Here is a 27,468-nt window from a genome sequence, read left to right on the forward strand (position 1 = left end):
AAAAAGCAAAGTTTTATGTTCTTCTTTGCATCTGACAGGGAAAAAGTAAAACTGTTTTATTATGTTAGTATTTAAGTTTGATGAAACTTGAGAAGATTAGCAGTAAGGTTTTTTTCAACTTTGTTCTATAAAGAAGAATTACAGTGCATTTTATTTCCTTTTATATTGCCTTTAGATTAAAAAAAAAAGGGCAAATGTCTTTTTTTTTTTTATGCACCAGGATACCTTCAGAATTTAAAAACAGCTTTCAGAAAACAAAGTAGCCCCACAAATTAAAACTTGAGATGAAGAGCTATGGTTTTCAATAACAAATTTTAAAGCAATAAAAAAACCTGACTTGGTAAAACAATATGCATATGTTCAACCAGAAATAAATGAAGAAATCGTCATCAAAACCTTAAAAGCATTCTAAGCCCCTGTGGACTATATGTATTCAGGATTGATCAGGGGGGTGGGGCGCAGTAAAGAAATCTCAGTTTTTGTGAATTATGTCCAATCTGGTATGAACCTGAAGATACAAAAAAAAAAAAAAGAGAGGTACTTAACATGCTTTCAACATCCACCTGTAAATATTAAAACATGCATAGAGTACAGAAATCAAAGATTTTTCCAATACAGGGAAATATTAAAAATTATACCTGAGGTCAGTGTGTGTTTCTGCTAAGAACCCGATGCAAATGCAACAGATTGGCTTCTTGTGCATGAAAAGCAAGTACAACTCTGTTGACTAGAAACATACATAAAGTGAGAAACACAGCAAAATAGAGCATGAAAAATGAGATATACAGGCTTGACAATAACCAAACTACAGCCCACAATTTAAGTATGTATATGTATTTTCTACAATTAAAATAGTGACGAAGGAATGCCTGTTTCTACAGCCTCAGTAAACTAAGATTTGGACATACCTGGGTACTTCTAATGAGACTGCCTCTTGCCTTCCTTTTATTTAGACAGACAGAAAAAACTTTGGCAATACCTTCCAGTAAGATTTTGCTGTAGAAGCATTTTAACAAAACGTCAGCTTTCTAACCTATGCAGCTTGTCAGACACTTGTTGCAAGATGCTGTGACCTTGTAAAACGTACTTAAATCTTATCACATACCTTGCCAAATTTCCACGTATACATCTCGGAAGACAGGTTCTGTATTGTTTCTTAGAAGGCCATAAAGCAAAAAGATGCTGGAAGGAATGCTCTCAGAAGACAACGTGAACACAGCACCTTGTACACCGGGCTTAAATCTTCTTCGAAATGCAACATATATTCAGCAATACATACTGGTCCTCCAAACTCAGGTATTGACCATTTCAAAATGTATTGGCAATACATTATGAACAGCTGTTACACTTCTAGAACAAGATCTTGTTATGTGCACACTGCAAGTCTATAGTAAAATGCTCACTTCAGAAAATGTCCCTTCTGGGCGATTTGACAGACGTTTCATAGACTTCCATATCCTTATTCCATGGCATACATAAATCCAAGTAGGAGGCAAGAGTCATCTAGGAACAGTGTCCTAAAAACACTGGTCTTTTGTTTTTCTTGAAGTCTGTCTGAAATTAGCCATTTTTTAGATAGTCACAAATACAATGTGTCTCCTACAAAAACATAGTGTATACCTGTAAACGAAAGAAGCCCTATCTGATGCTAAGATAGCAAGAGTTGAGAAAATGTTGGACCTCAGCCTTCTCTGAATATTTGTAAATATACAGCACAGATTTACTCTCTACAGAGCACAAGCTTTGAGATTAAACTAAAGCAAGCAGCAAGGCATAAATATTTCCAGTATTTGACTGTAGAACAGCGATCCAATACAGTAGCTGTAGCATGTAACAGCAACTCAAAGAGGCTGATTCCATCTTCACAGTCTAAGATTTATTTGTGTAGCTTCCTTGCGCTTTCAGGTGCAAGTAAAACAAGTAGGAATTATTCTACACATGTATACTGTAAAATCAAATGGTCCTTTTAATAACTATGAGGATTATCTTCCCCATAAGTCAGTATCTGAGCTGCAAGATCTGAACTAAGCAATAAATTCTATCAATTGATCTTTCCCATCATGCTTGATAGCCCAAAATTAAAGAGAACAAATAACTTCTGGAATGGAAAAGATCTGCTTCTTTGCAAGGACCAAAGAAACCGCAAGAAGCAGTTTTCATGGAACAGCACCCCAGTAACAATTCTTCATTTATTAAGGTCGAAGAACTAGCTACTCAAATGGTGCATGGCAGCTTTTCATCATCACCTAAGTACTTGAAACTTCTACTGAGCTTGCTCTAGTAAGTCAATTTCCATCTAGGAAATGTAAGCATTATTAGTGTTTTATGTGGTAGACTTGTGATTTCTATTCAATTACTACCCACCTCTGCTCCTGAAATTATACATTTAAAGAACGGGAAGACATTCAACAAGCAGCTGTGCATTTTCCAAACTATTTCAATTATACAAACAAAAGGGTCAATACAGGCAAACAGCAGAACACCAAGCGAAGAGGTCTACAAATTCAGGTGCTTAAAGCAATTTCCTCCTTTAAGTTTTCTTTAGTTAACTTAGATATTCGAGCTTGGCTGCTCAATGTGCATCTATTCTCTCAGAAAACAAAGAGAAAACAGCCAGAGGTTATGTGTTCTCTATTTTTGTAATTTTAAAGCAACGTTATTTTAAGCAAGGAGATAGAGCAAGCTTGTATCTGAATGGTCACAATCCTTTGGATACTGCCGCAGTAGCTGTGCAAGCCTGTCATGATTTTATATGTGTTTGACAATACAACTTGACACTGATGCTGCTGCATCACACGCACTAGTCTGGCATGCATACCATCTAGTGTCACCATTTTTCCCTTTCCTTCTCTTTCCATCCCTGCAAGTGGCTGGGAAAGATAGCTGCCAAGTACCTGGGAACAGTGAGGACCTGGTTTCATACAAAGAACAGTGACCGATCCCTTGTTTTCAAAGGGAAACAGTCAAATGTTATCAGCCATCACTATGGAAAAATCAGCTTACACTGACTTCCCCGACAGACCTCTGTAAGTGTTTTTCTTCTACATGAAAAAACACTGCCTATCCAACTCTGATGTCTTATTGACAGCTTGAATATTAAGATACAAGGGTAAACCAATGTTTCTTCCCACAGCCTACCAGGAATATTTTAATAACCAGCAAGATTCAGATTAGCTTTAATCAAAGCATGAGTGGCTGTGTATTTAAGCAAGAATAACTTGTATTCAAATAATTATTATTGATGTCAAATTTTTGAGTCATGACACTTTAAATGTCAGTGAGCAGAGCATGTCAGTCACACCCATGATCTAGATCAGCATACATCCCCTGAAACATGACACAATCAATATTCACCCATCAACATAAAGTCCTGTTTCTTTTTGAAGTAAAACATTCAGTAAACACTTCACCATTTTCTTTGAAGTGGTGGTGGAAATTTTATCCATGTGACACTGAAAAACACTCTTCTTTTTTTCAAACAATCAACTGGATTCACAAAAGCTGGCTGAAATGAAACACAACAAAGACCTTCCCAGCAGCTATCACCTTGCAGATGCCTTTTTATGAACAGAAATGCCATTACACAGTGAAATCCCTACATCTACCAATGTTCAACAGGCACCACATGCAATCAGAACAGAGTCTCACTGAAGTTTCAAAAGAACAACTTCCTTTTGCTACTACAGCAGCAATCCAGATCCAAAACTGTACCTATTCAAGCTGGAACAAGGCAGTTCTTTACAAACCCCATGCATTTTTTTGAAGTATACTGAATAAAAGATTGCCTGTATCTTGCAATGTAAGAACAGTGCAACAAAATTGTTTATTGCTGACCAGGAAACAGTTCCATGTGATTAAAACAAAGACTTGTGCCCTTGTTCAAAAACAGTCAGATAATTAAGAAGATCAGACACTAATCATGTCCACACAGTTTGAGTCTGCTTCCTTGTGTACAAACACAAGAAAAACAGATCACTCATTTTCTGCAAAACTAAGCCTTATTCACTGTGAGACTTTTTTGGCGAGTGAAATGAAGGAAATTATTCTGATACAGTGAATAGCTGTCTCATGAAGTTATCTTAGTAAGGAAGAAGGTTCTACCAGAAAAGTATGTCTGAAAACTGTTAACAAATATACACAAGGAGGCAGGACTGATGAAAAGCTACATGTAACCTTAGATTTACAGCCTTACTACTGCAAGTCTGCAAAATACAAAACTTTTTTACGGAAAAAAATTAAATAAACCATCTTTTACATGATTGCAAGTGCATAGTTTACAAGTTCAGCCTTGTATGCCTGTTGTCAGTTTTACAGCAAAGAGGGACAATGTTTTGACAGATGACAATACAGGATAAGCCCTTTATCATGTTTCACTTTTATTTAACATTTTCTGCAAATGCAGATTACAACCTTGCTTCAGGTTGCACGCATCAACTTAAGCATTGATAAATCAATACTTTTTGAAACCCAAATCCTAGGGGTAAGGGGTTAGGTAGTGGTTGATTTCTGTAGTTAGAGAAATTACAACAGTGTTAACAGTCACTCATAAAAGCAGTATGGTGCAAGAGGCTCTTTGGTGCCAAAAAATTGTCAGTGATGTATTTATGAACGCTACTGAGCAGAAAGCAATCCAAATTACAACCGTTCCTCGCAGTGCTATAGAAACATTAAAGGACACTGGAGACTCCTGTATCTTGAGCAGTCTATGAAGAAACATCACCATTAAAGAAAAGCTGTATAAAAATCAATGACAGAAGACTTAAATGAAAAAGTATATCCTAACTTCCATCCTGAAATACATACAGGTCAGGTACGGCCCAGCTCTACAGCAGGCATATTAAATAATATAGATTTAAGGTGACCTACACATTGAGACCTGAAAGATCACTGCCTTAATCCTACACCCATTTATATGGGCATTTATGTGGCAATGTACTTGCATCATCTTCAGTAGCGCGTAAAGAACATACTGCTTACAAACCAGCATGCATCCAAAACGTAGTCATATGGCAAACACCTAGAATTATGTAGAAACCTCAATTTTCAAGTGAAGTCTAAGAAATCCTAAAGTAACTTGCAATTCATATATCTACTGACTCGTGATTTTTTTTTTTTAAACCAGGTAAGTATAACAAAAATGCAGACTTACTTGTGGGGATTTTTTTTCCCCCCAAACTACAATGTATAGGCCGATCCTCGCGTAGATATACACATATATACAAAATTTATAGAAAAACAAAATTCCTGTAGACAAGGTTCCTAACTTGAGGAGAAAAACATTACATATACCATAAAGGAGAAACAGAGATAAAGGGCCAATTCTGTCATCACAAGCACTTATGGTTCCACACTAACTTCAGTCATTATTGCATGCATTAGTTGCCCAGAGTTATAAGTATCTCTGGGTACAGTTGCACCAACGGACTAAACTGCTCTTCCAGTACATCTCACTTTCAACCTCATCTAAAAGTCAAGGTACTATTTTGCATGTCAAGTAGAAGAGGAGGGGGAAAAAACCTCATGTGATTTGCTACAGCATTAAGTGTAGTTATTTGCACAACCTGGCTGGGTTTAACAAAACTGCAAGTTTCCATTTCAAAATCTATTCTAGCTTGCAACACCTGCATGGTAAGAAACAGAAAAGAGAAAATATACTCATTCAGAACTATCATCTCTCAAATCAAACATTCTGTTTCTTCTAAAATGCAAGTTTGCTTCACTAAACTATCACTGCAAATCCTACATCCTTTTTTTAAATTGTGCCTGCCTCAGCGTATTTCAGTATACAGCTGAAACATCTGCACCCCCTAGCTGTCACAGGTAAGACACAGTACTTATATCTAACTTACATTCATTTTAAACTTCAAATTTATTGAGGCAGTTTATATCAATGTATCCATAAAATAATTCAGAAATAACCCAAGTATACCATTTAAACATCTTCATGACTTATCCATTTACACACTCAGTACACAAACAACCCAGCCTCTGTACAGGTTCATCACATGCAAACCACCCATAAAGACAAAAACTTTAATTAAAAATAAGTCACAACTCAGTGTACTGTTTCAACTGCATCTCCATTTACCAAATGGCACATTGAATATTCTCTAAAATAAGATGTTTTTAACAATCTTGTTAAAAAATTCTTGGGCAAAATATTTCTAGACTTAAAAAACATCAAGATTTTTCAAAACACTCAAGATACTATACAACTTACAATAACCTTGAAATAGGTTTACAAGGTTGTTAACCAAGGTATTTACATACCAAATAATGTAAAGCAAAAAATTTGTATTTCTAATGACAAAAAGGTGATGCATTAAAATTTATGAAATTAAAATTAAGGCTCTTTGTTATAGTTCTTTATGTAACTTTACATAATAGCCAACTTTGGAAATGTCAGTCTTGCACATTCTTGTCAATCCACTGCATTTAAAGCAGTAGAGTATATTAAGTATTACTTTGAATAATTACATTGCTACTTCTATGTTTGAGCATGCTTTTGAAACACTGTAATTATGAAATATTTACAATGTGTAGCCTTCAAACGTTATGTAAAAGCACAAGTATGACTGTCTGATTTGAATACAAACAACATACTTGCAAAAACGTTTTTACTTCTCAAAATTAAATGCAAATCACTACAGTCTTAATAAGCAAACCAGCGCCGTAAAGTTTTAATGTGTGCCTGAATGTGGACAGTAAAAGTTATGTGAAGTTATCAAGACAGTACTGTTTTTCATTTTAGACTGAACTACTCTTTGTATCAGACTGTTTTCTTTAAGCATGTAGAAAAAGTATTTTTTTAAAAATTATTCCAAGACCTACACATACTTTCTGAGCTATGCCCATAGGTTTCTTGAAAAATCAATACTGTCTAGCAGGTTGTAATGATTGGTCCACAGTTTATTTCAGGATGTTATGTTCAACTAAAAGCAACTTGCTGCTTTTCAACGTCATTTCTCTTAAAAAGCACAGTGATATAAAACACTGAAGACAGAACCAAAAAAAAAAAAATGGAATGGTAACCTAAAGATCAAATCCATTAGCCATTTCTCCTACTATATCAAAATTTGTAGTCAGAATTGTCTTTATTGACTTTATTTTTAATTTTTGTACACAAAGAAAAACATGTCCATATCCATCATGAACAAAAACTTAAAAAGGCAGAACTAGAAGACATTTGTGTCCTTCACCAAAGCAAAGCTGTGCTAAAGGTTCCAAACATTTCCATTTTTAAAATAAATATTTTCTTTTTTCATTGTCTACATTCCAGTCTTCAGAATGTCACTGGAAACTGCAGCCTATCATGAAATACACACTTTTAAACAGAGTCCCAGCTCACTGTGTTTGGTAGCTTGCCATACCATATCCAGCTTGGTTAGGTATTACAGGAGCACCTTGTCCCTGGGCAGGCTGAGCACCAAATCCACCCATCCAGGCAGCAGATGGAGATTGGCTTAAAAAGAAACAAAACAGTTAAAAAAAGGAAAGGAAAAGAAGAAGCAAAATAATCATGCAAGCTAGTCAAGTTGTTTACACAACAGACTTAAAAAACCCCAAAACACAAGAACATACTTCCTACACTACTATTCATACCAAAACAGAACAATTTCTTCTTCTCTTTAACGAGTAATTCAGGTTAAGTGCTATAACATGTGATTCTTGAAAATATCATAAGCTTTTTAAGAACAAAAAACAGCCCCACAATCCTTGGGTACTACTCGCATTGGACAACTGCCTCCAAAGGCAAGTACGCAGGTGGCTATAAGTCAACATCAGTGATGCAGAAATGCAAAAAAAAAATTCAACGTCTAATTGGCACGAATACCAGCGATAGGTTTAGCAGGGCTTAATGTGTTTAATTGGCAAGAGATTATGAAGAATTACATAAACAAAGAAGTTATTTTTAAAGTATGTTAAAACAAAAAGTTGTTGTACAGACTTTAGTCTTCAAGAGATCAAGTATAAAGCCCACCCAAATTCTGAAACTGCACAAGTGAGTGTCAGTATACAGTTTCTTTCCTCCAGGGTTAGGAACCCTTTAGGCAAACAGCTGGGCTCCCGGGCTCACACTCTCCAGTATTCACCATCTCAAGTCAGAAACCAGAAAGTTTTTAGGTATCAGGCAAGACCACCATCCAAAACTCTACTGCTGAAAGCAGCAGGTCTTTGTGCCTTCAAGTCTCAAAATACCTATATACATAAAATGTGCAATCGAAGTACAGGTCAGAGTGACTCACCCCATTATTTGGTCCATGGAAATCATTAAAACAAATTTTAAGCATGTGGGAGTCCACCTAAGGCTTGAAACCTCGTGCAAACCTTGAACCAAATGAGCTTGAAACTCAGATATAACATTCTTGGAATATTCTAAAAAAATTAAATACAATTACTCACTCTACTCCAAAACCCTGTTGATTCCATGCTTGGCCATACATTCCATATGATGGTACTTGCCACCCATTAGCCATATATTGCCCATACTGTTGTGGATTTCCATATACTTGGCTCCATTGCCCCCACTGACTGTAATCCACCTATAGAGAGAATAATTCATAGTACTTCAGGTTCTAGAGATGACTTATGTTCCTTTTGTGCTGCTGAAGGCACACTTTTTAGCTGTATCAATCACAGGGCTACAAGCAGCAATAATGAGATCAGAAAAATAACACATCCCCGGGACTTAATTAGATCCTTGTACTGAAAAACACAGCTGTGTGTGTTTGAAATACTAAAGAATATATGGTTGGATAGTAACCTCATCCGCAGTTAGTGAATGAGCAAGAATCATTACTTCACAGTTTCTCCCTATCTTGAATCATATCCAGAAGACAGTAACAGATATTCCATCAAAATTGCTAGCCCAATTTGATGAACAACTGGAACATAACTGAGGCAGAACATGGAATTTCACAAAACTCTACCACAAAATATAGCTATTGTAACTGGGAAGGCATTACAGGTATATATATAACTGCTTTTGCAATACGATGAAAAGGTTAAAGTGCAGTTACCTGTTGGAAGTTTTTAGTCATATCAGGGGATTCTTTACCCCAATAACATTTAACAACATGTCCTTCAATTGTGGTTCCATTAACTGAAACAATAGCATGTGCTGCACTTTCATGGGTTGAAAATCTAAAGGATATAAAAACAAACTAATGTTATGTTTTATAGTACTCTCACCTGATTGTTAAACAAACAGTAACTCCATACATACAGGAAATCCAGAGAAAAAGATTTGCTTTCACAGATATTCATCTTCTCAGGCAAAAAGATTGGTGGCCACTTTTAAAAATTCCAAATTTTTCTATGAACATATGGTGACAGCTTTTAACATATCAGCAGAAGTTCAATCAAATAAAATTACAGAAAGATGAAACACTACTACATGAAGAAAATCACAGATTTTCTTTTCCTCTGTCCATACCTGACAAATGAGTAACCTTTTTCTGGAAAGACCCTTATTTCCATAATCTGTCCAAATGGTGAAAAAGTCTGTCTCATAAGCTGATCTACAACATAAAATGTTTTTGAATTAGTCACCATCTTGGCATCCAAAAATGCTTCAATAATAAAAAAGAAATATAACAAATCATACCTGTTAGCCCAGAGGCAATTCCTCCACAGTACACAGTACAATTTTTTGGACTTGACTGATTTACTACATCTTCAAATCTCAATTGTTTTGTATTATCTATAAAGAGAGAAGGCTGGTTTTAAGCAGTAGGCTAACAGCAACCACAGAGTCCCAGATACTTACCTTGCACACAAGTATGAATTACACATTTAACAAACACATCCAGTATGTTATGCTAGACCAGTAGCACCACCACTATGTTGATACAATATACCAAAAAGTCTATTCCTTAAGATCTGGAAGTCAAGCCAGATATGTAATTAAGTGACAATTTTGGCAACATCATGCGTTATTCCTCCATTGAAAGACAGCGAACACAACATAACATTAAATGAACGTCTTACTTTCTTGTGTACTTTTGGGGGCTGGTGGTTTCCGTGTCGCCCAGTTAGTTCTGATCTGACGGCCTCCCAACCACTGGCCTCCCATGTGTACAATAGCATTTTCTGCATCCTAAAGAGATTAAAATAAAGATTGTAACACATCCAAACAAGCAGTATGTACAAGTCTACTTCTAAGACAGACTGGTTGTCAGTTAACTCTGTTGACAAAACCAACAATAGCACTAAGAAGTATATAAAATTCTGAACAACCACAGTAAGCAGCCAAAAATGAAGTAACATAAAGCCCACCAGTTACAGAGAGGGCCCTCGCAAGTGATTTGGTAAAACCTTCCTCCCATCCCCATTTCCTACACAGACATTAGAAGCCAACCAGTCATATCTATACTACCTCTACACAACAAGCATCAGCATTAAAATATTTGAAGGCAGCGCAAAAAGTACGAATTCATACAGACGTCAGAAGCAATTACCAAAATAAAACAACTATAATTTTAGTTGTATTAAAAAAAAAATCAAACAATTTTGCCAATTGATTGTATTAAAAATATAATACACAAAATGTATGTAACAGTAACAGATGAAAAGTCAGGAAAGACTTTAATTATCAAAATCCTTCACTGAACAATTTCTCAGATGTAACCCAAGTAACACTTAACGATGCAGTATGTGTTTGCAAAAGACATTGTATAGTTTTTTCAGAATCTTAATATGCACTCAACACAATACATCAAGTTTAGGCAGAAAAAACCTAAGTTCAGGAAGGCTGAATGGTAGTTACTAAGAGACTGTAATGCTGAGATAGAAACAGATTGAGCATGGAAGTTTTCTTTTATTTATTATTTGCACACACACACCCTGTCCCATCCTCTCTTCTGCCCTCTGGAGGCATACAATGTATGTCTGGGAACACTGCTTTGTAAGTTCTCTAAATATTAAAGTCATTGTATGAACACACACATGTACAAAAGAGTCCATGGTCTGCGTGGCTTAACTTCTTATCTTAAGCACAAATTAGAAGACGATCTTTAAGTTCACATTGTAAGCAGCAACATCTAGAAAGCAAAGCAAGGGAGAAGTTTGCTAACACTTGCAAGAAGCAGGTTTTTCCCCAGTCACTTTGAAAGAAGAGAGGCAGAGCAAATAGTATTGTATGTTTGGAATGCTTTCCCAAGGGCACAAAGCTTAAGAAAGAAAACTCCAAGCACAAGGGACCAAGAGAACATATGGACAAGTTAAAGGTGAGGAACTAGCATCGTCCTGCCTCACACCGAAGGCTTCCAGCTGTAACAGCCTGGTCTCAAAACTCAAATCACTCAGGACCTTGATCCTCCTAAGTTGTAATTACACAGGGTATACTCATTTTGAAGACAATACATAAATACAAAGAAGAAATTATGAGAGATGACCTATAAGAAAAAAAAACACACTTAAAAGACAAAAACAAACCACCAGACAAAAAAAACCCCACAAACCGACAAAAACTTATCCAAGCACCCTCGCTCCCAAAACCTAACGAGTAAGTTACAAACTGACTAGGAAAGGAAAACTAGCTCTAATGAATCTTGCTGCCAGTCTTGAGGATCACTGCTACAACAAAAAAGGAATGGAGCTCATGCCATAACTTCGGGTTCCACGTAGGAGCTTAATTTTCTCCTGTGGTGTGCATGAAGACCTGAGGCTGAAGCACCTAATGCCAGAGTACCTGAAGCCTGGGAACATATCCCACTTCCCCAAATCTAGCAGGATGACAATAAATTCTGAAAAACGGGCCTTAAAACTATCAGCTCAGGATGGCTGTACTGTAACCCTATAGGTGCAGGTGCTGTTTGAATGAACATCAATCAGGACATACATTTTAGAAGCACTATTTAGTATTACATTTAGAACTCATCTGTTATTTTTGCCGAAGAAATAGATTTTAAATTAGGAGGTTTTATGGCTCAGTCTTAAAATAATCCAGTACTCTGCATTCTGTATGACGGTTACAACATTTCCCCTACAGTCACAGAAACCAAGCACAACTCTGTGATAAAGGGAAGAGGGGTACAAAGAACTAAGACATCTATTCCTCTCGTCTATTTCAACTGCAACACACTCTGAAACAAGGCATCCAATTATCTTCTGACAGTTGCAAGTCTGAAGAAAAGGAATTACAGCTTGGTCTTTTAAGATGCATTTCCAGATAACTGATGCAGAAAACAGAAAGTGTCCTGACATGTAGGCCCTTCTGACCACACAAACTGGCTTATACACCCAAAATCCTTAACCGTGTGTTTTTCCTATACAAAATACTTAAGGGAAACAGTTTACAGTTTCCCTGTGTTATCCTAAGTGTACCCTTAAACACATACCACTCAATTTTCCAAATAATTCTCACAAATTTCTTATGCTGTCAGACATTTAAGTTCAAATTACCAAGAATTATTTCCTGAGTCCATTGTATTGTTATAAATGATAGGGCACAGCACTATACTAATTACATTCTACAAACATCATCCTTAAAAAAGGGATACTAGTCACTTGTCAGAAGCATTTTTTCCTAAGCATATGTAACGTTACCCATTACGTATCACCATCCAACACAAAACCAAGAACCACCTTCAGTTTTACAACACACATAAGCAAAATGCTTTAGAAGTACAGAATCAACTCCTAGTTGCAAATTAATTACTCAAGACAAAGAACCATCTTAGATTTCAAAATGTTCTAAGAAAGCAAAGGACCAACCGAGGGCTTTACTGCGATGCAGAGCTCAAGCAGTTTATGACACACTTGGTTGCGTTACGACCCCAGGAAGACTGAGCTTTGGCATGAACCCCAAACCTGGCAAACACCAAACCCTGCTGCGCAGCATGGCACCGCACTCCTTCGGACTGAGGGCTCCAGGATGTCGTTTTGCAGGGTCTCCTACCTTAACACAGGGAAACGCACTGGACCTGGCACAATGCCTCTCCGCTAAGCAACCCAAAGTGCTACTGAGCGGACCAGGCACCCAGCTCACTGTAGGACAGACAGTTCCACAGACTAAGCTGAACTACCCTGACACACCTAAACAAGCTCTCCGCATTCAGGAATCTTCTTTCACAATGTTCTCTCATCTTTTTTCGCAATATTCACACAGCATCACCGTCATCTGAATTGTTTCAGCCCTTAACCACAAATAAGTTATGGACTAAAGTCAATTTGTCCCATACATGCAAATTTATTTCCCTTGGGGAAGTCTGACACATAGCGAACACATAAACTGAGAGGCAAAACCAGAAGTGGGAAACAGGCAATTATTTTAAATCTACATCATGATTACTCACCAGTTTGTTATAAAAAGATACAAAACCATAGCCTTTTGACTTTCCAGTTGCCATATCTTTAACTACCCGTGCATCCCTGTGAAAAGAAGCACAGCTATATGAGGGTAATATTAATAACCTGCAAAATAAAAACTAAAAGGAACCACACACACTGTATTGTGAGCATAATTTTTTCTTATAAATTCAGTTAGCCCTAAAACTACAGTCATTCCTGAACTCTCCCTATTGCTTCTTTACCTGTTAGAAAAAAGCAGTAGGACAAAAAAAATAACATGTAATAAACATGCAACCTATCCACATAACCTATACTGGCTAAAACTAGAATGTTCAAATTTGAAGTATAAGAGAAACAAAGTTTCCTTTTCTAATATTCTATTGTCTAGGGTCCGCTAAGGTTTACTGTTCTATAAATTACTGTAACAATTCTATCTAATTTACCATGCATTTTCTAAATAGTTAAATGTCTTCTGCCTAGTGATACAAAATATATGAAATATTTAAAAAATCGAAAAAGAGGAAAAAATAGGAATTAAAAGGCATACATGGCCTGTTAACAGATTTCTTTATTTTTCTTGGTCAATTCTCTACCATCATTTTGGAGTTTGGGTAGCTGTAAATTTTGAAAAATTGACATTTTCAGAAATTTAAGAAAGGAGAATAAAACTAACAACAATGCTAAGCACACCAGTACGAAAACAACAAATTTACACAGAAATTTTAGTGAGTAAGTTAAAATGATTGGAAATATAGAACTGCACTGAATATAGAATGTTAAAATGTAAATACTAAAATATGTATATATAAATAATGTATAATAAGAATAAATAGAAATGAGAAAAAATCTACAACTGAGTTCCAGTGTGCACAGTTCCTTGCAGTTAGCCTTCAAGATCCTGTCCATTCTTATGAGCAATTCTGCAAAATAACCAGAATGCTATTACTTTTAATTGTGACTTGGACTTTAGAAAAACTGCAGGTCTCAGGTATAAATATAGATTGAGAAACAGAAACCTGAATTATTCTCTTTAAATTGATTTTTAAAACAGTACTACTTACCACATTAAGAGACAAAAAAGCAAAGTAAATAAAATAGCAGAGGTAAGAAATAAGATTTATGATTCATTTAAAAATATGCGTACAGAACAAGAGAAAAATAAGAATTTTGTTCTTAGAAATACATTCCTGTAAAGTAGTACAAAAACATTCATGTGCAACTTTGAAAGATTTTAATAAACTGATATAAGATTTAACAGACTTATGTAGCAGTACTCTTAAGGATAGACATTCTTTAGCACTCAAGGATTCTTGTAATGTTAAATATGTTCAATTAAAACACCAGGTGATGTAGTATCACCTCCATTATCTATTAGAAGTTTAAAGAAACATTCTCTTAACTGGCAGAAACGTGCACATATTGTAAATCCACCATTCTTTCATTTAAATACTATAATCTTAATTTATCCCCTGTTACCATCCAAAAAATATTTCATTCTCATAAGTATTAGCTTTTTTCAAAACATTCACAAGTTATTCAACTAGAATATGATTTTAAGTAGCTAATTGCCCATTTTCTGTACTGCCTATGAAGTGCAGTATGCATGCATACAATACACACTGAGGATGCAATATACACCAGTTGTCAAGTCACTACTCTGTACACATTCTGAACAACAAAAAGTCACACTTAGGAACAGTAATTAAATATTAATAAAAAGTTGAAGTACATTAACATATAATTAGGTTAAAAGCACATTGCTTTCAGCAAAACCAGAGCATAATTACATTACTGCATTTACAATCATGACAGATACTGATATGAAACAATAACCCCTCTTTACTCCCCACCCAACATAAGGAAATTAACATCAGAAAAATGATCTAAATTTTTTTAAAGAAATAACATTTCAATTCAGAAACAAATTTTCACTGTAATATTTTCTAACTGATACTGGAAATGTTTATAATGATACTTACGATATTTTACCAAAAGGAGCAAATGCTGACTTGATGTCTTCTGTTGTTATTTCTGGACTTAAATCCCCAACGAACACATGGAAGTGATCTGAAAATAAATAATTTACTAATCAAATATTTAACTGCTATCTAAAATTTCAGCTCCTGAGAAAGTGATGCTCTGCACACAGCACTGGGAACCAGGAACACCCAGGATTCCATTTGATGAGTAGCAGCAATTTAATCTGTCCACTCCAGTTTCCCCAGTTGTAAAGCAGAAACAGAAGAATTAGTTTGTAAAATTCTATTAAACACAAGATGGGAAGGAGAAAAGTTATGTTTAAATGCATTTAGGACTAATTATTACCACATTGTGAAGTATTTGTGTAGAAGTTATACTGTGGCATTACTTTACTTACTGGATGTATCTTTTTTCTGGCTACTTGGTGTTGTTGCCCAGTTTACTTTGACCTCCTGAAAATAAGTATAAGATTTAGTATAAATTCACAAAAATTCTTACATTTCGTAAGTTCATTCAGGGGTGGGTTACAACCGCCAATGTTTACAAATCATCATTCCATACAAAATGCTGTTGTAGTTAGAACATCACAAATGATAACATTTCATAAACAAGACTCACTTTTTTAGGTCAGTATTTTAAAAATATTATTCTAACAATATTTAAACTTGGTAAACATCTTCAAAACATGAATGGCCCACAGTTCTATCATTTTTTTTTACAAACTATATTCCTTAAATCTAAGATTACAGTGTAAGCAACTTACCTTTCCCAAAATTTTTCTCCCATTCATAGCAGCTAATGCAGCAGCTGCATCTCTGTGTTCATAAAATTCCACAAAGCAATAAGGGTCATTGCTTGTATGCTGCAAAACAGAAAATCCAACAGAAGAGTTGACCCTTCTGCTATCGGGTTGCTGAGAAGAAAATCCAGGAAAATATATTACTTATAGCTAGAAACTTTAAGAACAATTTGCATTAGATTTATGAAATAGCCTTTGACACTACACTTAAATGCAAGAATGATTAAGATGGAATTTTTATTAAAGGTCTAGTAATTGCTGAAGTATAATTTACTTTGTATGAGGGCTCAGTACTTTTAAGTTTAGTAAACTAACAGTAATTCTACTAGAAGAGTGATCTGCAGACCGGATGGAAGGAGGAAAAAGGGGAAGAATGGAGAGAACAAACATGATCTTCTGACTCATAAGTTTGTTCCCCAGGTACATTTTCACCAATTTCCTCTCTTCTCCTCCTTACGAAGTCTTTCCTTTTATTTGCCTGAAAAATTACTAGCAGACAGCAAAGTTGCATATTCTCAGTCTCAAGTGAAAAAATGTTATACCCAGCAACTGGGAAATATCCCTTTAGAAGGGCTCAAAACAGTTTGAGGGAAAAAGATATTCATCAATTGATTATTAATTTTAAATCTTGGGTATAACCTGTTTTTGTAGGATGGCCTATCAAATCACTAACAAAAATACTAATTGACAAACCTCACTGACATTAAACGTACCACAGCATTAAGTGCAAGGAGCATAAAAGTTTTCAGGTAAGTTGATCAAGTGGAAATGATTATTAGAATGCCAACTTTAACACTGGATTTAATCTGCCTAAAAGATGTAAAAGACTACAAAACCTAAAGCCTTACACCAAAATAGCTACATTAACTACATGTACATGGACCAAAAGATGATAAACACCAATATTAAACTAAACAAATTATTTCTTCAATGGACAGGAAAGGCTCTAGCACATAAGGAAACTGCTTTGCCATCAGTATTCTTGCACATCAGCCTCCCCCAGTGTCAGGTAAAGCACAGCTCTAACACAAGAGTAGGCCTCCACCAGGTTTAACTAGTTAACTTCCGAAAATTCACACATGCTTACGTGGATAAGAAAATTTTAGTTCTGCCTGGTAAAACTGGATTTTACATCTTCAAACATCCTTCTATCGACATCTGAAGAAGGGAAGCTATTAAGATCCAAGAGCTGAACTGATCCTAAGACCTTTCTATATCTAAAATGATCAAGTAGTCTGAAGTCATCCTTCTAAACACTGTCAGTTAACTGATGCAAAACGAACATGAGAGAAAATACACCTGAGATCCTAAAAAAAATTGTCACAAGAGCCATGAAGTGCTCTAAAAGCACATTCATCCCAGATGCCCCAGAACAGCAAGTCTTAATTCACCCTGCTTCCCACACTACTCTCCTGCTGCAATGAACACAACATTCGCGAAACACATTTAAAACCTTAGCAGATTTAGTGCAGTTTATGCTTCAACTGAAGTGCAATTCTGCTTTTAGATTGTGGGGAGTTCTCCTTTAGCACTAAGAACTTGTCTGAACTTAAGGGCCTCTTCTGCAGATGCCCAGATCTTTACCTGTAAATGCTTGTCATACTACCCCCTTGAGTATTACATACCCCCAAAATAAGCTCTTGAAATCTCTAAACATTTGGCATGTTCATGTCACGTATTCTACAAATGAGGAGTGAGCAAGCAGTTAATACGCCTGGCTAAAGGGGCAGAGGGATCACAAAAGTTTTGAAAACACTCAGTTATAAACCTGACTGATGGTGGTAGTAACAATGGACAGGTAAGAACCACTTAAATATAACTCAGTACCTATGAAAAGTTTACAACACACTGATAAGGACAGACTGGACAGGTATTTTGACAGTTAAAAAGTGCTGTAGCTAGAGGCCAGTTGCAGTCTAGAATCCAACCTGATCTTGCTGACTGCTCGGTGACAGGTGCTAAGGTCAGCCCAGTGCGTTCACCTCCATACAACCTAATATAGCTGCAAGTAGCTTTTTGTTTATCTACTTATTTCACAAAGATCTCTCACTTGTTATTTCTACAGTTATGTGAAATCTTAAAACCACAATGCCTAGCTGAAGGTAAAATGAGTGCTGAAATTTCTTATCTGGTTCTCAGGAAATCAAACTGCTGCTAACAACTCTTGATCAGCCAAAGGTTGGAGCAGCAGTACCTTATTTCTCAAGTGTATGACAATCAAATCTGTTTCTTCAGAGAAAAACTAATAACCATGCTTTGTTATCCTTCTGTTATCTTTCTCCAGATAATGTGGCAGAGCTCTTACCTTCACCAAAAAGTTTTAATAGAATGCCACCAGGCAAATTATTAGTTAAGACAAAGATCAGAGTGATTAACAAGCATCAGGTGGATAATAAGCAGCCAAAAGCCAAAAAAGCAGTGGGTCACACTGAAAGGAATAGACAACCACAGAGGAGTTACTAGTAGTGCTCCTAAAGAAATCTGGTCACAAGACTTGCCTTTTGATACCTTCATTAACAATCCTGACCAAAAAAAATACGTGACTGTACTCAGGAAATCTGTAATTACAAGTTAGTATGAAGCACATGAAGTAGTAAAAAGTAGGGAGAGCATACAGAAAACCAGAGTTGAAGAACCAAAAACTAAACCTAGCAAAAGTTCCAATTAGTCCCTGCCTGCTCAAAGTTTATCAATTATAAATGGGCACAAGGAAGGAAAAATATTAGGGAGCAAGAAGTTGCCTAAGATGTGTGAACAAGATCACAGAAATGGCTACCAACCCTAATCGTATCAGAGTATTTACAACAGAGGGAAGAAAGTATTAATACTTACCAACACTTTGTAACAAAGACCTTATTATCTGGAATACTATGGAAATTTTGTCACTTTGTTTCAAGAAAAAAATTAAGGATAGGTGAAGAGAAGAGCTATTCACACTGGCACAGAAGAGGCTCAGGAAGAGCAAAACTTATTTTGATGCATTTTTTACTTTTCATCCATGGTGACGAAGCATTTATTCAAGAGGGAAGATTACTGAGGCTTATGTTAAAATAAAAGTGAAAAATGTACAAAATAACCATGAATAACACTTGAAGTAGTAAGGTTTCTGATAATCAGAACAACATGGTTCTGAAAAGAGGGATAACAGTCACTTAAATAAAGTGGACTCTCATCATAAGCTAATAAAAGGTATGTCAGGGCTACAGGCTAAAGTACAGGACTATACACAACAACAGGTCTCTTCTGCAAAAACTTGTCCCCAAAGCCACACACACAATCAACCTAAAAAAAACCCCACTACCAGTAACGTCAAAAGCAGCACCCAACTCCATTTATTTTGCACAACTTTATCCTAAGTTACATTATATTTGCTACCCCCCTGGATGTGGAAGGCCTTACCTCTGTTATCATTTTACAGCTTTTGCATGGTCCAATCTGGCTGAATAACTGAAGTATGAGAACTTCAGTCACATCTCTGGAGAGGTTTCCTACATAGCTACACAAGGAAACAAAAAACCAGCATTTTAAACCAGTGATTTTCATCTTTTCAAATGTAATTATGATTTTAAAATCTTAAATGACAATGAAAAATCTCCCTTTAAATATCCCGGGTATCTTAAAAACAGTATTTACAAATTATTTCATGATATGGTTTTAATGCAGTATTCATGTGGTTTCTAAATTATAAAGCTGGCCACAAAAATGAGAATATGAAGCTTGAGTCAGACATAATACTGGACACCAATATCTAGTGCCAATCATTTCTTTGGCAAAGAAATGTCAAAAGCATGAAGAACATTGCTCAAGAATGTTGGGTAGAACAAGCAACCAACTGGGAAAGACGTTTTAAGTTTCACTTCCCACTGAGCATCTAATCAAGACTACTTCTGAATTTGGGTACGAACCCACATCTAACTCCTATTAGTTCAGTAGTAGCTATCAGACATTGACTGTGCTGCCTTGCAAGCGGCCAACTCGAGTTTTCTGTTCTCCTGAACATTTGGAAAACCAGCCCACTCACCAATAGGAAGGTAATTTATGCAGCATTATGCCATAGAAATATTCTGCACAGCATCTATCCCAACAGCTACCAACTCTGTAAAACTCCCCAAAATTTTGGCAGTGTTATGTCAATATCACCCCTGTTGCCTGACATTTTTATTTATAAAGCCTTAGAAATAATTCCAAGTTTTGAAATACCTGTCAAGTTTAGATAGAGCCCTAGATTTACCCAGACAGTCAGAAATCAAATAGAGTTTCAGAACTACTTCTAGATACTCTGCTACATTTCACACATAAAAATTAAAACCAAGTCACAGAGATGGCTGACAAAGTCATGAACGAAAAACTGAATTCTTAAAAAAAAAGTGACTAATTTGTAACCAACTTGTAAACAAAGCAATCAGTTAAGAGAAAGGCTTCTGGCAGCAACAAAACTCAAAAGTCAACAGCACAGGGTCATTCATTATCTTTACACGTAAGCCTGTCAAGACATTAAGTATTCAAATGCAACCAATAACATGAGCAGAACTTTTTGTGATTTAGCTGCTGAAACAATATACATTTTAATCATTTTACTCTGATCTACTACAGAATGTCACAATACAGTAAACTGAAGTCAGTCTCAGCTGTTCATCCACTTTGATGAACATAAATGTAAACTGGCATTTCTTACATCTTACATAAGGCAATTTTTTTAAATTATTTTTTTTTTGAGTACAGCAATTTGCATACTACTTTTTCTTAATGATACTACTTTTGCTTAATGGGCATCCCTTTAAAATTTTTGAAAAGTAATTTCTGTGTTTGACAACTGGACTTTCACCTAGCTTCAGCAAAATTAAAATGGACATTATTTGTTTTCATCTGAACACCACACAGTGATATCAACAGATTTTTGGTTTTGTTGTTATTCTTTCAACAACTATGGAACAGTTCCGCACTTTCTCAGTCAGGACTTAAATGCTACACAATATTTAGAGTGAGCTTCTTATATATCACACCACCTGAACATAGAGACACCCATTAAAAGCTTTCAGGTACTCCTTACTTTCTTACTAAACATGTATGAATTAACATAAGTCATTAATAGAAGCCTGTATTGTTATGAAGCATTTCAGTAAAGAAGTTAAGAACTACAGAATCCTCTAAGACCCACTGCAGGACAAATTGCCCATCATGTTTTAATTCTCTATTCTGAAAACTTTGCAGTTAAACATTTATCCATACCTTCTTTCTGAAACCTTAACTAAATTTTTGTTAATCATTCACCAAGATTAAACTGTAAATCACTCATAGTTTGAAACTGAAATATTAACCTTTGTAAATACTATTAAAATTGGATGGAAAATGCAATTACCAGTAGGAATTTCCACATAAAGCATCAGTACTGCTGTGAACTTATTACTAGTACTTGCTTCCTTTGTATGTCATAGAACAGTTACTAGTTAACACTATGCCTTAACAGCATGCTGATATACACACCTGTACGGCAGCACTGACATGAAATTAAATACAGTGAAGTCCTATTAACATTATTTCTAGTGCAAAATCAGATACAGTAAGGAGTACAGTTAACAAGCCTCTTCTGCATAATTTTAGTATGTACTTTGGAAATGTAAGAACTCTGAAAAGCAACCTGAAGAATTCCTCTTGGTCTGACAAAAAAAGCCAGGAAATCCACTCCTCAGAAAGTTATTCCATTAGCGTAAGATAGATTACACTAACTGCTAGGAGAGATATTAGGTGGTTTTCCAACACCACTGTGTCTTCATCAAGATAGCTGTGAGCAAGAACGTTGCACTATAAACTCACGGCACTAGAGATGAAACAGGGTGCCCCTTCATAAAAATCAGCAGTGTGGTTCTGGATGACCTGATTGATAGATTCAAATGGGATGTAACGTCCTAATGATACACTTAGAGATTTAATGGACATGATAAACACTGCCTTGATGTTGATTATCACCATAATCAGAAGGCATTAACACCTTTCACAAGTTGCTAACACTCAAACTTGAGCAATACACAGGCTAAAAATACTTCACAATAAAAGGTTCAAGGTAACAAGGACAACATCCACAGAGACCTAAATCTCTTGAACTGCATATAAAATACGGGAATACAAACCTCTACAAATCTGAAATAATACACTAAAAAGTCGATGGTTACTTTCATGTCATGAAGTACAGCAGGTTGCAGAACCATTACCTCCTTCAGTACAGTTAAAGATGACTTAAAAACATACAAGCAAGCATCTTCACTGTACAGTGTTTCAACACTATATAACTAAGGAAAGAAATATATTCAACACATTAGGAACAGAAACCTTACCTTTCTGGAAACACAAAGCTTCCCTCAGCTGATGCTAATCATCCACCACGTATGGTCAGCCTATTGGTGCACACAGTTTTCCCCTTTCTATCTATATTTATACATGATATAACATAGCACAGTATTTTCTATTCTACTTAATGAAATCAAAATAGGTAGAACCACCCCTAAAAAAAGCATGGCTTTTAACATGCTATTGCATGGTATTTCAACCTTCTTGTTTTGTAACATTCTAGAGGATATATTACTCAAACTTTTAAAAAAAATTATAAATCCCAACAGAGAAGAAGCACTTACTATACTTTTACAGGCTGTTGTCTTGGTTAATGTGACAGGGCAGCAAAAGTTGTGGCTTTTTGCATACAGGCAATAGTGTTTGTTCCCTTCTGTAAGTTTGAAGCACTTAAATACCAATTAATAAACACATACAAAAAAACCCCAAACCATATATATAAATATATGTCCTGATAAAAATTTCAATATATTACACTTCTGCATACTGCTGACAACACAAAGAATAACAAACTGTATTTGAAATTCAGAGGTCTTGCAGAATTATCTAAAGAATAAAAGAATCACGTATCAGCAAGTAGCAAGTTTTAGAATTAAACTCTTCGACTTGAACAGAAAAATCCTCTTTGTGAAGGTAAACAGGTTTTTATTGTATCATAGACAGGTAGGGAAGAAAAGGACATTTACAGCCACTACTTTAAAGTCCACAGAACTCCCCTACATACTCTCTGGAGGAAAGATAGTAAACAGGTTTTAAAACTCACACAGACAACATACAAGAAATGGCAGATTCATACTTAAATGACGAAAGCATGATAACCAATTAACTGATGTGGTAAAGAGCCCACTGAAATTCTAGCAGCACCTCTGTTTAGTGGTAGTGAACTACTGTAAATAAAATGATACCAAGAAAAACACACTCTGTAGGCTCCACTAGCAGACAATATTCCTCTACAAGAGAGCTGAACTGAAAGAAAGTATAAGAGAAGTGAACCCAGCTCCCGATTCACAGCTGAAGTCTTACTTCTGCACCCTATCCACATTTCATGACATCCAGAATACACCATGGCAAGGCTAAGGATATAACAACTTGTAGGTATCTGGTGACTGTTAAGGTTTTTTTCTAAAAACCATTAAAAAGAAGCACACACACATTTTAAACTTTTCTCTGAGTTACCAGCAACAGCTGATAATATTAGGAACACATTTGGTTTCTGATAGTTTAGTTTCCACTTTAAAGTGGAAACAGGACTTTGATACAGTTTGGGATGGAAGGAAACCCAACAGCACTCACAGAAAACTGAGCTTTCAAGTGTTCTATTAAAAAAACCCTAAACAATAGAAGCCCACAGCTCATTTGAGGACCATCTAAAAAGTTACCCCTTGTGAATTTCATGTATCATACTTGAATTGAGGGGTGTGACAAATCCTACAAAAAGGTCTCCCTTTCTCAAGTTATCTTCAAATTGTTTAGATCAGCAAGAAAAACTTTTTGGCAGAAAATATTGCATGTTATTCTTCACATTTCTATAAAGGCCTACTACTTACGAAATGTGAGAAATAAAAATGCAAATGGTGTCTATTTTCTACATCAAGCCTCAGAAAATATTTTGAATTCTTAAGACCTATTATGACTGAAAACAACATAACAGCTCTGTAAGTACTGCAAATTGAAACAATTATTACTCCTGAGATATTTAAGATGGGCATAAATGTTAGCTGAACAGTGGTTAGGTGGGGTTTTCCTTTTAAAAAATGGCTTGCAAGTGTTAAATAAGAAAACTCCTTCCTACCCTACAAGTTTAGTGTTTCTTTCCTGAAGGAGTAAATGAAATACCCAACACATTCATAAAGTATCACTTAAACTATCAGCCAAGTGCTTAGGCAGGTGGTCAAATAGCTACTGAAACAATTTGTTCTTCACTTACTTGCCTCCCCAAAACAAACCAACCAACCCACCCACCCCAAGGAGTTCAACTTCAGTATTATTAGTTGTTCTTACCCCAGGATCAGTGAGTTTTATTTACAGGAGAGATCATAACTGCTGCACATGAAAAGTATTACCCAGGATAAAAATTTTTAAAACAAAACTTGCAATGCTAAATTTAAAGATATTTCAGATAAAAGGAGGGACAAGAGGGCGATGCAAGAAATGCCACAGCAGAATTTTTGTGTTCTATGAAAAAAAGCCCTCAAATCATCATAAGAAAGTAACCTTACATGACTGTGTTTACTCAAAAACTACTAGGAAATGAATGTATATGATGTTTATTAGTTTGACAAATTGAAGAAAGTCACATGTGTGCAATAAAACATCTTGGGCAGCTGTAGAGACACTATTTCAGAAATCTTAGTACAAATGTATTCTTTTTCCCTTGTCAGTAACTATGGGCTAAGTCAGGTCATCAATGGATGCATTAACCACCACTCACTCCCAATGTAGTATCAAAACTTGTTAGCAGTAAAAGAACATTTTAAAACCTAGTCTGCATCTAAAAGAACATTTTAAAACCTAGTCTGGATAGAGCACTTTTTTTTTTTAACAAAAAAATAAAAGGTGCCAATCAGGAAAAGAGGAACCTTGAAAATAAAGCTGAGTAAAATGCTGTGTAACTTTGCCCCTTTTCCCTCCTCTCATTCTAAAGCAACACTCCAAAAGCTACATCTACTATCGGGGCCAAGCAAACTCAAGACCATTTGGGTAGTCAACACAGAAAGCATTTAAAATATGCCTATTTAAGCCATGCATCTCAGGGAGCAAGGGCTGGATAAGTACTTACACTACACCATAAACAAGTTAAAAGAACTTTTACAGGCATAGGAAGGAGAAAAAACACCAATTGCCTTGAAAAGCTTTAAATGCCAAGTCATCATTTTGGAAGTGGAAACAAAATTCAGAGGTATTTTACTCTGTTTCAGTAGTTTCTTTCAAGTGGCCTGTAGTCCAAATTACCATTGAAAGCCTTTCTGAAGGCTACTGTCCCAAAAACTAAATAGACAAAGATTTCATCTGCACTGCCTTGAGCTGCGTTTCTTGTATGGGCAGCCTGCACGTTGCACTGTTGAGACTGCCTTTCTTACACAGGCAGCCTGAACACTGCACTGTTCACACTACACATAACACCCCTTGGCAAGTGGAAACTCAAAATCTATGAACTAGTAAAAATAATCGACAGAATTATGTGCTCTCAAGTGCTTAACCATACATACCAGCCCCCCTCATATAAGTCAACAGGACAAAGAAAACTCATCAAAACCATACCTGCAGAGTTGAAAAGAACTCAACCACCAAAAAAAGCTCAAGTTTATATTTTTAAACAGAAAACAGATGACAGCCACCAACTGATTAAACACGGCCTAGAGAGACACGGCCAACATACAGTTATTTCTTTGCCAGGGCCCACGAGACTGTTATTAAACCACGCTGTAAAACACCGGAGGGAAAAACAATTTTTCCTCTCTGCCCACCATAGAGCGTCTCCTTTTTACGGCGTTCCCCGTCCCACCCGCCGCAGGGAGAACACAAAGAACTTTCCTAAGGCCGGGACGGCTGTGAAGGGGGGACCCGAGGGCAGGCGGCCCGGCCCGACCCGCTCCTCGCCCCGGGAGGGGCTTGTGCCCGCGGGCCGGACAGCGGGACTGCCCCGGGCACTGCACACAGACCTCGTTAGGCAGCTCCGAGTCCCCTGGCCGCCGTCGCCACCACGGCGGCAGCCCCCGTTTCCCCCCTTTTCGCCCCGAACCGGTACAACGCCAGGCTGCGCCCTCCCCGCCTCCCCCCCGCCGGCAGCTGCGCTCTCCCGTGCCGCCCGGGCCCCGCTCCCCTCCCTCCGCTCCGCGGCCGACACCCGCTCTCCCCGCCCGCCGCCGGCTCCGGTCCCCGCTCCCATCCCTCCCTCACACGCTCTCTCCTCCAGCGCCCGCCGCTCCTCGCCCGCCGCTCCCCCGGGACCCCTGCGCCCCCCGCGCCCTCCCAGCCCCGCGCTCGCCCGCCGCACGCACCCACCCGGGCCGCGCCTCCCCGCCCCCACCGCGGCCCGGCCACGCACGCCTCCGGGAGCGCAGCCCCCTCCCCGCCTCGCCCCGCCGCCGGCCCGGCCCTCTCCGCCCCTCCCCGCCCAGGGCCCGCCAGCGCTCGCTCCCCGCCGCTGGAACGCCTCGGCCCCGCGGCTCCCCCCGCGGTCCCCGACCCACTCACAGGGTCCTGGGCTGCCCGTCGTCTTCCATAATGGTGGGCGAGCGCCGCTCTCAGCTGCACCCGGGGGCAGCGCCGGAGGGGGGGCTCCGCCGCGCAGGGAGGCGAAGCGAAGGTGAGGGTGAGGGCCCCGGCTCCCCCCGCTCCGTCTCGCCCCCTCGCCAGGTCCCGACACCGCAGCCCGAACAGGAGAGGGAAGAAGCACCACAAAATGGCCGCCGCCACCAGACACTCAGGAAGCCGCGCTCTGCGCAGCCGCGCCCCGCCGGCCCGCTCCCTCTCGGACCGGATTCTCCTTCCCGGTCCCCGCCGCCGCGCCGCGGGGCGCGCTGGGGATCGTAGGCACTGCCGGGGACGGCGCGGCGGGACGGCGGGCGGCCTCCGCCAGCCTTCTGGGTGCTGTAGTCCCTGCGGCCGCGCTCCGCGCCGCCGGCCTGCGGGGAGCCGCCGGGTCGGAAACTACCGCTCCCAGCGTGCCCGGCGGGAGCGGGGCGGCGGGAGGGGCGGGCCGGGCGCCGGGCGGCGGCGCTCCCCGCCGCAGGGCGCGCAACCGGGCGCCGCCGATTGGGCGCCGGCAGCCCGGGAAGATTCGCTTCTCAGCGCCGCCGCCTCCCGCCGGCGCCGAGCGGGGCAGGGCCCGGGTCCAGCTGCTGCCCCGGCTGCGGCCCCGGCCCCGCGGGGTGCCGCCAGCCCTGGCCGCAGGGGCAGCGGGGGAAGGCCCGTGCTGAACCGCAGGCCCCCCGGGGTTTCTGCCCGGTGGTGCGGCCGTTCAAAGGCCGCGCTGCAGCGCGCTGGTAAATGACAGGCATGGCGACCTGGTACACCTCAGGGGGCTCGTCCCGCCCATGGTCAGTGTA

General features: G+C 38.3%; 1 protein-coding gene across 6 annotated transcripts; it reads right to left on the reverse strand.

Annotated features, from left to right (window-relative positions):
• On the reverse strand, nt 1-26,940 carry TIAL1 (TIA1 cytotoxic granule associated RNA binding protein like 1). 6 transcript variants are annotated; one of them, XR_005106038.1, is made up of 13 exons: nt 26,615-26,940; nt 19,472-19,568; nt 16,037-16,186; nt 15,671-15,725; nt 15,273-15,360; nt 13,299-13,374; nt 9,991-10,099; nt 9,608-9,703; nt 9,437-9,521; nt 9,021-9,144; nt 8,404-8,543; nt 639-7,462; nt 1-508 (listed from the first exon to the last, which is right to left on the reverse strand). XR_005106038.1 is itself a non-coding variant. In XM_037398976.1 (12 exons), exons 1-12 carry the CDS (start codon nt 26,641-26,643, stop codon nt 7,345-7,347), a joined length of 1,116 nt encoding a protein of 371 aa, XP_037254873.1. In that variant the 5' UTR covers nt 26,644-26,940; the 3' UTR covers nt 1-7,344. The 6 variants fall into 6 exon arrangements, 5 of the variants coding, with proteins under 5 accessions (XP_037254873.1, XP_037254872.1, XP_037254874.1 ...); XM_037398976.1 differs by having other exon boundaries at nt 1-7,462; nt 16,037-16,135; XM_037398975.1 differs by having other exon boundaries at nt 1-7,462.
• Between the last annotated feature and the right edge of the window lie 528 nt (nt 26,941-27,468).

This window comes from Falco rusticolus, chromosome 9 (genome assembly GCF_015220075.1).
Source record: "Falco rusticolus isolate bFalRus1 chromosome 9, bFalRus1.pri, whole genome shotgun sequence".
Classification (NCBI taxonomy): domain Eukaryota; kingdom Metazoa; phylum Chordata; class Aves; order Falconiformes; family Falconidae; genus Falco; species Falco rusticolus.

Bases quoted from the DNA above. Each gene is read 5' to 3' on its own strand.
- TIAL1 (XM_037398975.1), bottom strand. From the start codon at position 26,643: ATGGAAGACGACGGGCAGCCCAGGACCCT. The intron at 9,522-9,607 runs GTATGATTTGTT...TTTATGTTGTAG, and splicing joins AATTGCCTCTGGGCTAACAG to ATCAGCTTATGAGACAGACT. The intron at 8,544-9,020 runs GTAACTGCACTT...TTCTCTCTATAG, and splicing joins TGACTAAAAACTTCCAACAG to GTGGATTACAGTCAGTGGGG.